This window comes from Pseudorasbora parva, chromosome 23 (assembly GCF_024679245.1).
Source record: "Pseudorasbora parva isolate DD20220531a chromosome 23, ASM2467924v1, whole genome shotgun sequence".
NCBI classification, from domain to species: Eukaryota; Metazoa; Chordata; class Actinopteri; order Cypriniformes; family Gobionidae; genus Pseudorasbora; species Pseudorasbora parva.
This window is the reverse complement of record NC_090194.1, coordinates 31560619-31574233: the sequence shown is the minus strand read 5'-3', so window position 1 is coordinate 31574233 and position 13615 is coordinate 31560619. Positions and strand designations below refer to the sequence as shown.

Here is a 13615-nt window from a genome sequence, read left to right as displayed (position 1 = left end):
ATCCAAAATCATGCCTATTGTTAAGTTCAGTAGCTTTCACCACATTAGTGCCTTTGTCTGTAGTGATGGACACTTGATTTTCTTCTTTTAAGTTCCAGCTGGCTAAAACTTTCCGCAGTCCATGGGCTGTTTTCACTGGTGTGGGATTCTGGGAAATATACAATGCCCAGAATTTGAATGCTTTTAATTCAAATTCTTGAGTAAGAAAGTGAAGGGTAAAGCTCATGTAGGGCTCAGTCGTACGACCGGACCACAGGTCAGTGGTGCTAGCGTAGAAGTCCACTTGACGCAGCTCGGCGCTCACTGTCTTCACACACATGTCGTACATCTGTGGAATTGCGACTTGAGAAAAATAATTTCTCGATGGCAGCTGATATCTCTGGTCCAATTTGTTAATTAGACTCACAAACCCTTCTCTGCTCATGGTATTAACAGGCATCATGTCTTTAGCTAAAAAATGCATGATAGCTAGTTATTTCCCAGTGCCATTAAACAACGTTTTTAGTTTTTTTTTGCATTTACATTTGCAAAACTTTGATCAATGCTTTTCTGTGAGACTCTGGTGTTTTTTTTTACTTGGAATTTCGTTAGCAGTTTTGGGCTTTCTTTCGAAGTCGTTATATAGCTCCCTGTGATTGTGTTCCAGGTGACTGTGAAGATTGTTTGTATTTCCTCTTGACGTGGCCACAGTTGATCTGCATGATTTACGCAGTACCTGCATTTGTGACACGTCTCCTCTCTTGAAGCCAAAATATTGCCTTATTCAGATGTACAGTTCTTTTTAGCCACAAGTTCTTCGCTGTCATTATTTTCCTCGCTCGTCTCAAAGCCAGCCATTAGTTTTAGTTTTCCACCATCTGCTCTGAGCACTTTGAGCCACTAGGTTCCTCTTACTGGGGAGGCGGGTATAAAGAAAGTAAGGCCCAATCTGATTGGTCAAATTTGGATAAACAACCTATGCATGCAACGCACAAATATATTTTTATTTTTTTCACACCTTTCTGCGATACGGATAATACATATACTATTATCGCGATAACGTTCATTTTTTTAAATATTTGAATGTTGCGTATGTTGCAAAAATTGCATGTTTATATATTAGGGCTGCATGATTTGTTGAATTTTTTATTGTTGTTTTATTTAAAATGCAATTAAAAAGCTCCTGGTTTTCTTGCTTGTATAGAAAAAATACAAAAAAGCCCCTAATGTGGACACACATATGTGTTCAAACACCTTATATAAGTGAATTTTTTCATAATATGTCCCCCTTAAATACAGCCACAATGGCTCGGGAGTACTTTGGAAAATAGTTGTCCCATAACACAGTCTGTATCAACTGCTGCATCAAAAAAGCTACTTGAATCTTACACAAGGAGACAGCTATACATTAATTCTATGCAGCAATACCACAGAGATCTCTAGGCCCAAGCTCATCTCAGATGGTCCAGTAGACAGTGGAAATGTATGCTGTGGTCAGATGAGTACACGTTTCAGCTTGTTTTTGGGAAAAACAGACACTGAGTTCTCTGTCCTGGAGACAAAAGAGACTATCCAGACTTTCATCAGTGACAGGTGCAAAAGCAAACATCTGTCATGGTATTGGGGTGCATCAGTGCAAACGGCATGGGTGACTATCACTGACAGAGGAATATACAGAGGCAAATATTCTGACATCAAGATGACATCTTTCCTGGGAAGCAAAGCAATGCCAGGCCTCATTCTGCATGTGCTGCAACAGAGTGGTTTCTAGAAACTCTACACCACTGAGTGGATGTGCCTGACAGCATTACAGATCTGTCTCTTATTGAACATGTATGGTCCATCATACAAAGTAGAATCAGATGACCATAGACTATTGAGTAGCTGTTTTATATCAGATGAGATTGGGCAAAAATTCCACTTGCAAAACTGCAACAATTAGTATCCTCAATTCCCAAATAATGAAAGCGTGTAATTAAAAGGAAAGTTGATGTGACACGGTGGCAAATATGCTTCTGGCCCAACGTTTTTTGGAGTGTGTTGCAGCCATCAAACCTTTGTTTGTCTTCAGAAAACAAACAAATGTCTTTTTGATGAAATCATATACACTTTCAGAAAAAAAGGTACATTGGTGTCACTGGGGCGGTATCCTAAGGTACAAACCCAAAAAGGTACTAATATGTACCTTTAAAGTACTACTATGTACCTTTAAGGTACTAATACTCACTCTTAAAGTACTGATATGTACCTTTTAAGGTACTAATATGTACCATTTAGGGTTGAGTAAGGTACAAAGATGTACCTTTTTTCTTTTGTACCTTAGGGTACCACCCCAGTGACAGCACTGAAAGAGAGTGTAGAGCTTTCTGACCCCTAATAGACGACTTTCAATGTTTTAACGACTTTCAAGGCCCAGAAAGGTAGTAAAGACATTGTTAAATTAGTCCGTGCGAGTCCAGGGGTTCAACCTTAATGTTATGAAGTGACAAGAATACTTTTTTTGACATCTCTCGTTGTGTCAAAAACTGAAAATGCCATTTTTGGTGGCTGAAATTTTGGTGCATCCCTATTTATTTGTATTAATGATGCGACCTCAGAAACGTTATGCTGTGCAGCATTTGTCTTTGCAGTCTTTGAAGCCTCTGGAAACTACAGGTGTGTTTCAGAATGCAGTTTGTGGTTTCACAGTTTGACTGTCTGCAGTGTGTATCTAGCTGGGTATGTTAGTTCTTGTGTATCTGTCTTTGGTTTTGTCTCTCTCTCGCTCTCCTCTGCTGATCCTCAGGAGAGCAGACCTCTCTAATATCTTCACGCATTAATATGCAAACGGTGTGGTCCACGCAGCGGCACAAGGTTAAGCATGCGTGACGAGAGGAGAGAGAAAGCGCCTTAGATACTGTTGGGGAACTTTGTTTCTCTCCTCCCTGTCACTGCGTGTTTGGGAGTGTTCATTATGGGAGACTATTGCATGGTGAAGGTACTAGCCTGTGACATGTTATCTTTTCATCATGGAGACTATTGAACTGACCTGCTGTCACACGAGTGTGCGAAGGGTTGTTGTTTTTTTTGCATCGGTTAAGCCTGAGTGTCCTTCGCACTAGGGATGTGCGTGACTGCATATCAACTACTTTCCTGAATGAATAATCGTTTATAACCCTCAAAATGTTTATTGATTTTGGGTTCACCATTTTATTTGATAGACAGTGTTGGATATATGACCATATTTACAAATATATTGTAAAATAATACATAATATAATACATTAAATTATAAAATGTTATAATAATTAAAATAAACATCAAATAATGCATCTAACATTGTATACAGTAGTGACCAAAAGTGATCCTCACCCTTTATATATAATTGAAAATTGTATTATTATTTTTTAGTATTATTAAAAAAGGTTTTGTAAGCATATTGCGTAGTTGTACTTAGAGTCAAGAGTTTATTTGTGATAACACAATGAAATAAAATTGTTCGGACACCATTTTTTGACAGCCTGGCTGTTAACGAAATTATGAATAGATGCAAAAAAACAGAGAGAACCAATGAAATATTAATAAATGATTATGTTGTAGACAATGTATGCTGTTTCCTGTGAGCATGTTTTTTGCATAGTCAAATAAAATCAGTTTGCTTATTTTTGCCTAATAATTTGTCAGATAAATGCCTTAATTAAGTTGAGTGTTTTGTTCTTCCCTCATTTTTAAAAATAAAACAATATATATATATATATATATATATATATATATATATATATATATATATATATATATATATATATATATATATATATATATATATATAACCAGTGTAGTATGATTCACAAACTATTAACTTAATTCATTAGTTTTTAAGAATGAAAAAAAAAAACCTGTAATTTTTTTAAGTGAATCATAAATATGCTGTGCATCCATCATGTAGTCTGATTCATAAATAAATGATTCCTATGTACTAGTTCTTAGGGCTTTTAATGAAGCTAAACCAAATGTTACAACCTATGCAGTCCAATTCATTGACAACTTGTGAGCTCATCCTTAAAGAAATTTTTTTTAAAAAGCTTCTCAATCTTGTCTGTTACATAGCAAGTGAATGAAACTAAAACTGAATCAATCGAATTGAGCTTGTAAATCAGAACTGAATTAATCAGAATATGTGTTTTTGAAACCATCCCTAATTGTCAAGGCTTTAAATCAGTGGTCGGCAACTGGCGGCCCCCAAAATTGACCCGCAGCCAGATTATTTTGTTAGCGACTGGTTCTGAAATGGATCTGTCATGATAGTGTATCGGAGGTCAGCTAGTGAGAGCTGAGCAGGTAAACTCCCTCATGTAAAGAGACACTCTAAAGGCTTTAGCTAGAGGTTGCAACCTTTAGCCTCATTGTTAGATTACAACACCAACAGTTACTCACAATCAATTTGTCGTGTGGTGTCGTCTGATATTATATTTTTTACAAACAGCGACAGCTTTGTTGCAGATAAGACACACCAGCTTTGCATTAACAAAACCAGGTAATATGAACGCATAACGTTCATTGACTTTCCATTCTTCTTTGTATGCCCTATTTTCACTGTCGACTTTCCTCTTTAAGCCGGGTGCACACTGTGCGATTTTGGCCACGATTTGGCCGTCTGAGACAAATTTAGGAAATCCTAAAAGATTCCTCAGATCCTAGGCTAAAATCTGACGTCTTTGGTCGTTAGTTTGACATGTTCACCGGCCGCCGATTAATGAGCTCTGCGATCAAATTTTACCGAAATTCTGGCAGTGTCAGAAGATTTGGCACAGAATCCTGCAGTGTGACTTCTCCTACGACAACAGTCAAATATCTCGGTTTTTCAAGACAAACTATGACCAAAACGAGAGCTAGAGATTTCCTTGTAGCCAGCATTTCAGTCCCGCGTGTAATGCAGCTCACTGTCACCCAACGCGTCATTCATTGATGATATAAAGCTCCGGGTGAGATTTCTTGCGCGCGTCCGTTTTTAGCGCGCCTAAACTATCGTGCAGTCTGACATTAATGACAACTGAGATCTTACAGTGTGACACGGGGATCATGTTCGTACAGTCTGACAAGGGACATTCGCAAAGGATTTTGAAAATCGCACAGTGTGCAGGACCCATTAGACTCTTTGGTTGTGCCCTCTTCTCTCACCGGCTAGCTTAAATGTTAACATCACTCTGCACGTGATGTAATTGCATACCTCAAGCATGCAAACAATTAAAAAAATGCAGTTCAGTACGTGAGGATGCCAAGGAAGAATTCTGAAGGTAAAAGTAGGCTATGCCAAATAATTATCACAATAAGTTAGGCTCCATTGTGTAACAAGCAAATTAAAATATACAATTATTAGTCACAATATGAAAAGAGGAAATAAAACATAGTTTGTTGAAGGGGTACTTCAGCGCTGGGAAGATGAATGTGTATTTAAACTGGGTCATCAATGTAGTAGAAATGTGAAATTATTTTTGAATTTGGTGCCTTCTAGACTGAGAAAAGACAGAAAATGTATTTTTGTCTCATGGGGATGAAAGACTACAATTCCCAGAATGCTTCGCTGCCCTGTGAGGCCATTCCCAAAGCCACCTACTGGATTACTGTGACTGAGTTGGAGAAGACACTACAATTAAAAACTGAACGCTGTTCAATATAATGAGTGAGTCACCGCGCGAGCATCACTAAGCACTAACTGCAGGAGTCAGATAAATGAGCTGAATGAGCTCTCGTGATGAGAGCTGAGGTAATCGTGACTACACTCGCGGCATACATTCACAACGCGACTTCAGTCTGGCGCGTTTCAGTTCATGTCTTTTCAAGCTTAACTTTCATAGAAATTAATTTGAGAAGTTAAAAGACTTACATTGCTCACCATAGCTCTGTTTAAATGAGTGCCTGTAGCTGCGAGCTGAGCTCTGAGTGTGATCTCCATCCCCCATGCGCCGGTTCAGAACATGCGGAAATGGCTCCCTCTGCTGGCTGTAGTCTTTAGCCTTTGGCCAAACATTCCTCCTATGATGCAAATATCGTCAATTTGCATCATAGGAGGAATTTTTCCAGAAATAAAATGCATAAATCTCTTGTCTCATGGGCATATGAGGGGCGAAAACACAATCATTTGAATATACTCCAGGGTTTCTACTGATACAAAGCCATATGCTAATCGCTGAAGTAGCCCTTTAAGAGCATGATTCAAACATGAGGTCCTATTTTATTTTTTGAGTTATTTTTATCTCGGAATCAATACTTGCCAGGTTACGTGTCACTACTGCTTTATTCATTTATCAGAGTAACAGCTCACTACCAGTTACAAAAGACACTGTAATAGTTTGTCAGACAATTCTAGTTTTATTTTTCATCAATTCATTTCTTAAAGCTACACTGTGTGATATTTCCCCCCATCTAGCGGTGAAAAGGTATATGACCATCCAGTGAATATTAGTTTCTGTTCCTCTCAATTCCGATTTGTTTTAACTCATACGGTGGTCGATTTAGTCCAAGATTAACATGGCTTCCAGTTCGACCTCGTCCATGAGTGTTCCTTCAACAAGTGATGAGGTTACTTTAGAAAACTATTATAATTTGCAGTCATTTAATTTGTCAATTAACATGTAGGTTATAACATCTATGTAAAATGAATAATAGTTTTACGTTTGTGTTTTTTTTACCATTTCATTGCTAACATCAGCAATCAGGTTCCCAGACGAATGCAAGCTAATCTTAGTAAAGTAACTTTTATCAGTGCTATCGTTATTCTGTATATTGTATGACATCACTAGGTTTTCATATAGCAGTCTCAAGCAATCCCCCTCTTCACATTCGACACGGTGCCATCGAGTGTTAAAACGTGAAAAGCGAAGCTGGAATTTACGGGTATGTCCCTCTTTGGCTAATGTACTTTCAAAATGGAGGGGCAACATGGCGACCGGCATTCGAACTCCTCACCCGTATGTATTTTCAATGGCATATCATAAACTTACCAGAATACTTTATAACTTGAAAGAAGTAAATATAAATTAATGAGCACATATATTTTTGAAAGAACTAAGTGTTTTTAGCTAAGAATAAACTAAAAAAGTTACACAGTGTAGCTTTAAATTACTCCTTGACTACGTTCTGGCCCGGCATCTAGTGGCAAATTATACTTTTTTGGCCTGATGCCAAACATACTTGCCGACCCCAGCTTTAAATTGTTTCTTTATATTAGTATAGTAATGTTGTAGCTGCTTAACTCAAGTGACAGATCGGAAGTGTCCAGGGCTGGACTGGGGATAAAATTTGGCCCAGGACAAATCCAGCCCAACCGGCCCACGAGTTCACCCGTGAATTTTTTGCTGTGGTTAGGGCCTTAAATTTGAGTAAATAAACTAATACCTCCCTCACTTCATCCATCGCTCCACTACTCGACCAGCTCGCTGGGAAAGTCCCGGTGCTCCCTATGGCCAGTACATGCCTAAAAGAAGTGTCCCGCGAGGCACTCATTTATCCTGTAAAAAATCTGACTTATGAGTGTAAAAGCTAGCTTTGAGTGACCTCTGCTCATACTGTACTTTATGAAAAGTAATTTCTCTGCAGTGATTCAAGACTTTTGCTGATCATCAAATGTCATGACATGTCATAGCATTGTCTGTCTTACTTCCAGGATAACGCTCAAAGTATCTCTTCTGATCAAGTCGGGCCTTTCTGCACTATGTAAAACAGGATGTTTAAAACTTCTGCTCTTCCTGCCTTTTTTTTAAAATGACATCATTAGGAGGTTTCCTTTGATCTCCTCAAGAAGAGTTTTTGTTTTGACCTCTTCTAACACACACATGATTGAGGAAGCCGCCTCTTGATTTGTGAATCAAACTTGACGGTTTTCCTAGCCTTTTCATCATAAGAAAACACCAGTGTCATTTTGTCAGCCCATTTGATCAACTTCCTGTTATGTTTATAAATTGTAATTTTCAGATTAAGCCAGATGGCAAGGCCTGAGCGCATTATGCTTAATAAAAGGTTAAGCATCAGGAATGTCTGCACATGAGAGACTTGTAAGGGTCACGGGAGGTCATCCAGTGCATTACCCTTAGGCACAGTTAAATTTTGCCATCCTTTTCTAGCTTTTTAAAACTGATTTATGGATTTCTTGTGGTTTTCTGTATAATAATTATACCTGTAAAATGTCCTGCTGTTATTGAAAATTTGATTTTTTTATTTTATTTACGCTACTTTTCAAAAGTTTGGGGTTTGGGAAGATTTTTTAGTTGTTTTTGAAAGATTAGTCTTATGCTCTCCCAAGGCTTATTGATTTGATCAAAAATACAGTAAACATTTGGAAATATTACTACACTCTTTTCTATTTTAATATATTTTAAAATGTAATTTATTCCTGTGGTCAAAGCTGAATTTTCAGCATCATTCCTCCAGTCTTCAGTGTGACATGATCTTTCAGAAATCATTCTTCTGTGCTGATTTGCTGCTCAAGAAACATTTATTATTATTTTCAATGTTGAAAACAGCTTCATATATTTGCGGAAACTGTGATTAAGGATTCTTTGAATGTAAAGTTCAAAGAACAACATTTAACTGAAATAGAAATATTTGATAACATTATAAACATATTTACCATCAATTTAACACATTCTTGCTGGAAAAAACTTATTTAATAATAAAAAAAATCTTAGTTTTGAACATAAGTGTACACATTTTTAAATGTACATATATATGGTAGAACAATAACTTAAAGTTGAAAATAAATATTAAATAATGCATGTAAAATTAAACGCATTCAAATGAAAAAAAATCTAAATGTAAAAATATACTTTTATTTAAGAAGTTGCATTGGAAATGTTGGCAGAGCAAGTAGAATTCAGAAAAATCCTGATTATTGTGGCACAATTTTTTTTAGGCCTTTCTTTGACTTCTTAGATATATTTTACTGTCAAACCGATTTGATGAGTCAATCTTAAAGGTGCCCTAGAATGATTTGAAACAATATTTTAAATTGTTCTCTGATATCTACATAGAGGGTATGGGGCTTATTTAAGGTCAAAAATGGTCCAGATGCGGTTTTACAGGTCCATTTACAACCCTAGAAATTGTCCCTAGGATGTAATGCTCTTTTTTTGCTTTATTTGGATGGGTCATGAATATTAATGTAGAGTTCTGCTCTGATTGGCTGTTTCACTGCACTGCTGCTCAATGACAGCTAACACATCTATGCCATCCGTCATGGCAATGATTTTACAATGATAGCTTCTCAACTTTGAATCACAAACTGAACTGGGCAGCGCGTAAAAATGTGGTTTACAGTAACGTTACAGTTTGACAGTAGAATACAGATTTAAAAGTCGATTTATTTAGCCAAACAAAGTAATGTAGAAGCCACTCAAAATAGTATGTGTCATGTTTACTACTTACACGCTGCAAAATAATCACACTTCAGTTCTCAAAAATGTATATTTATTTAACAAATTGACTAGAAGCCTTGTCAAATGACTATCGTTTCAACTTAGATGGTGAAGAAGGTGACGTTAGTTACAAGGATCGACTGAGCGATCTGTAAGCAACTAAACAGTAGTAAACGTAGTTAGCCTTTGAGTTATGTGTTAATGATGAAATATAGGCTAATTTAGATTTCAATCCATCAAAAGGGATCGACATACGTATCTACTGTTGTATTTTATGACAACAGTGGCAGGAAATAATATTAACCTTTGTCATCTGACAAACTGTATGTGAGCTACTTGGAGTTTCCAATATTAGCATCTTGCGTTAGATCTAGACCGCACAGGGGATATTATCAAAATGATGTCTTACTAAGAAACTTTCAATTGAATCAGAAATGGGTTTGACAGTCAAGAAGTGGATAAATCACTACTTACTGCTTGCAGGAATACTGTTGGAATCGGCCCTTTCTTCAGTTTTAGACGCCGAGCGAATCCTGCTATATTGCCCCAGGTTAGAAAAACTCTCCGTGGTGAAATGAGCCGAGAAAACAAACAACTTTGAATTACTTTGTTGCGGTATCTGATTGTAAATTAGGGATGGCTCGATACCACAATTTTGGCTTCGGTACGGTACCACAATCTAATACCGAAGTACCGATATTAAATCGATACCACAAGGTCTGATATTAGCGCGGGTATATTGCACGCGAATGAGAACAATTATGCAAGTTTTGAGTTTATAAAGTGGGAAATTACCACAAATGTTTATTAGTAAATTAATCAGCGAAGCTTATCACATCAAATCAGTCATTTGAAAACTTTCTTGTGAGAAATAATTTCAGCAAAAATCTCTCAAAATTAGCAAATTGCTTCTGGTTTCAAAAGACATCGCACTACACTAAAGCAATCTGCATAATCCGATTCAACATTTCACGCTCGTCTCGGGACGGATAACGGAAATCATTTGAACACGCAAGAGATTTTATAGCATTTCGTAATAACAGTCACAGGAGACATGAGCTCATACGACACACACACACACACACACACACACACACACACACGCCTGTCACTTAGTCACGCTCGCACATTACACATTAAGTTTCCTTAAACAGTCAAATACACAGAATTATGTACAAATGTCCGTCTTTAGTGAGTATTCACATAAACACAGTCGGCGGTGTCTAACGCGAATGTAAACAGTGCAATAGTATGCATGCAAATATAATGAGATCTAAATGTCATTGGTTGAAACGAACGCTGGAGATTGTGATATTTGATCTTATGTTAGGCTGTGTGTGTGCGTTGATCAGTGTTAAAAAAACAAAAATGTCTAAATGAGATGGTTTGAATGATCCACTGACCTGTCGATCTCTTAAGAAGTCCTAAAGTCAGGATAGTGACAGATGCTTCTTGGCTAGGTTTGATGGTTCTTCATCAGTTTTATAAGCAAAGTCATTACAAATGTCACTTCTACTCCTCTCTTTATTCATTCGTTTTGGGCATCTTGAGTGAGATTCAACTGCTTTATCCATTTTGTCCGTCTATGTTGTTGTCACATTTGCCGGTTGTTTCGGGTCAGTTTGGATAGTGCGCTGCCATCTAGCGGTGAACTTCGGAAAAGCAGCATATACCGAAATGTGCCAAATCATGATATCGTACCGTTTTAAATAAAATATATACCGGTATTTTTCCAGTACCGGTATATCGCGCATCCCTATTGTAAATAAACATCAACCATGACTGTTGACATTGTTTATCTGTGGGAAGGGTATAAAAAGTCCTCACGTCTCCTGCACAGCCTGGAACATGACATTTGTGTCCATGAGAGCTGCCGTTTTCGCTATCCTTGCGGGATGCTTGTTTATCTGCTATTAGGGGCGTACATATTAAGGATCCCAGCGATTGCATCACAGGTGGCGTTATGTTTAAAATAGCCTGTTTTTCTGTGTGTTTTTTTTCATGCACAAGATTTACATCAGAAGGAGGAGGCGATGGTGTTTCAGACTCACTGTATGTGATGTCCATAAACTGAAATCTTGTTATTTAACTAGGGCAAGGTTAATAACATTTTTCATTCTAGGGCACCTTTAATGTGAATGATCTTTCTCTCTGCTGTTTATTAGTGCTTCACTTTATGAATGGATCTGCTAGTTATTAAATCAGTGCTCACAAGTGCATACGTTAGGACTTTTGTGCGAGTGGTTTGACTAGCCGTACTAGCATCTCTGCATATTGCTGGATGTCAATCATAATGAATATCATACCACTTGAACATAAAGAATGGCACTTTAAAACAGCAGATACATATGCTCCTGCTTTCAAAAGCATCCTGTTGGATGTGGTTGCGGCAGACACTTCCTTGGATCCAGCCTCAGGGGACACGCTGATGAAACTGTTTGTTTTTCCCTGTATGTCATCGGCATCCTCAGAACGTTCTGTCTCTTCTCTGCTCCTCTCTGCCCAGTCACCCAGGCGAGAGGCCCTCGAAGATCCACGTCAGCGGGCCTCAGGCAGAGATGGCCCCTTGCCCCGCTCCCTTGGGGAGACAGCAGAGTCTGGCTGCAGAAGATAATGGCAGGCAAGGAATATTTTCAGGGAAGGCAGTTGCAAATTGGCATAAGCTTTGCCTCCTCTGCGCAGGTGTGACTCAGCCGAAATCTTCCAGACGTTTCTCGCTCCCTAAACACAGCGCTGCTTCAATCCCTAAACTCGCAACTTCCTTTGGTGCTGGTGTGATTAACTTGTTTAAAATTTAACTGAACAGGGACACTATTTCCAAGCAACGGTGGGTTATTTCCTTATTTCCATCTCTTGGACACGGTCTATTATCTGTGTTCATGACGAAACTTGACAGGTACTACCTGTAATATGGGCTGCCTGACAGATCTGGTCTGCTTGGTTGAACACACTTCCATGTTGTCCTTGAATGGCGACAAATTTGTATTTAATCTAAACTGCAAACTAGTGGTGGTCTGTACGCAAATTAATCTTTTAAATGAATGAATCAATCTTCTTTATATCAATGCAATGACTCGTATTTTTAGTTTACCTTCTCTTCCTTTTAAAGGGGTCGTGAACGGCATTGTTTTATGGTTTGTAATGTTTCTTGGGGTGCACTTATAATGTTAATATGATTTTTGCATCAAAAATTTTCATAATTTAAAAACAAAAGGCATGACTTTAGCCCTCTGATGTGAGAGTTCAGTGTAAACGCCCACTGCTGTGATTGGCTGCTGTGAGACTTCAGTGTAAACGCCCACTGCTGTGATTGGCTGCTGTGAGACTTCAGTGTAAACGCCCACTGCTGTGATTGGCTGCTGTGAGACTTCAGTGTAAACGCCCACTGCTGTGATTGGCTGCTGTGAGACTCCAGTGTAAACGCCCACTGCTGTGATTGGCTGCTGTGAGACTTCAGTGTAAACACCCACTGCTGTGATTGGCTGCTGTGAGACTCCAGTGTAAACGCCCACTGCTGTGATTGGCTGCTGTGAGACTCCAGTGTAAACGCCCACTGCTGTGATTGGCTGCTGTGAGACTTCAGTGTAAAGGCCCACTGCTGTGATTGGCTGCTGTGAGACTTCAGTGTAAACACCCACTGCTGTGATTGGCTGCTGTGAGACTTCATTGTAAACACCCACTGCTGTGATTGGCTGCTGTGAGACTTTAGTGTAAACACCCACTGCTGTGATTGGCTGCTGTAAGACTTCATTGTAAACGCCCACTGCTGTGATTGGCTGCTGTAAGACTTCAGTGTAAACGCCCACTGCTGTGATTGGCTGCTGTAAGACTTCAGTGTAAATGCCCACTGCTGTGATTGGCTGCTGTGAGACTTCAGTGTAAACGCCCACTGCTGTGATTGGCTGCTGTGAGACTTTAGTGTAAACACCCACTGCTGTGATTGGCTGCTGTGAGACTTTAGTGTAAACACCCACTGCTGTGATTGGCTGCTGTAAGACTTCATTGTAAACGCCCACTGCTGTGATTGGCTGCTGTAAGACTTCAGTGTAAACGCCCACTGCTGTGATTGGCTGCTGTAAGACTTCAGTGTAAATGCCCACTGCTGTGATTGGCTGCTGTGAGACTTCAGTGTAAACACCCACTGCTGTGATTGGCTGCTGTGAGACTTTAGTGTAAACACCCACTGCTGTGATTGGCTGCTGTAAGACTTCATTGTAAACGCCCACTGCTGTGATTGGCTACTGTGAG

General features: G+C 38.8%; 1 protein-coding gene across 4 annotated transcripts in view; it reads left to right on the top strand.

Annotated features, from left to right (window-relative positions):
* Positions 1 to 13615, top strand: part of ssbp2b (single stranded DNA binding protein 2b) — a 109097-nt gene that overhangs the window by 10149 nt on the left and 85333 nt on the right. Inside the window, exon 1 of one of the 4 annotated variants that reach the window (XM_067434120.1) lies at positions 11882 to 11987. The exons of the other annotated variants lie outside the window; for them this stretch is intronic. Coding sequence (XP_067290221.1) covers positions 11926 to 11987 — 62 coding nt within the window. The 5' untranslated portion in view covers positions 11882 to 11925. Of the gene's footprint in view, positions 1 to 11881; positions 11988 to 13615 lie in introns of those variants that run through there. 4 annotated transcript variants of the gene reach the window in all.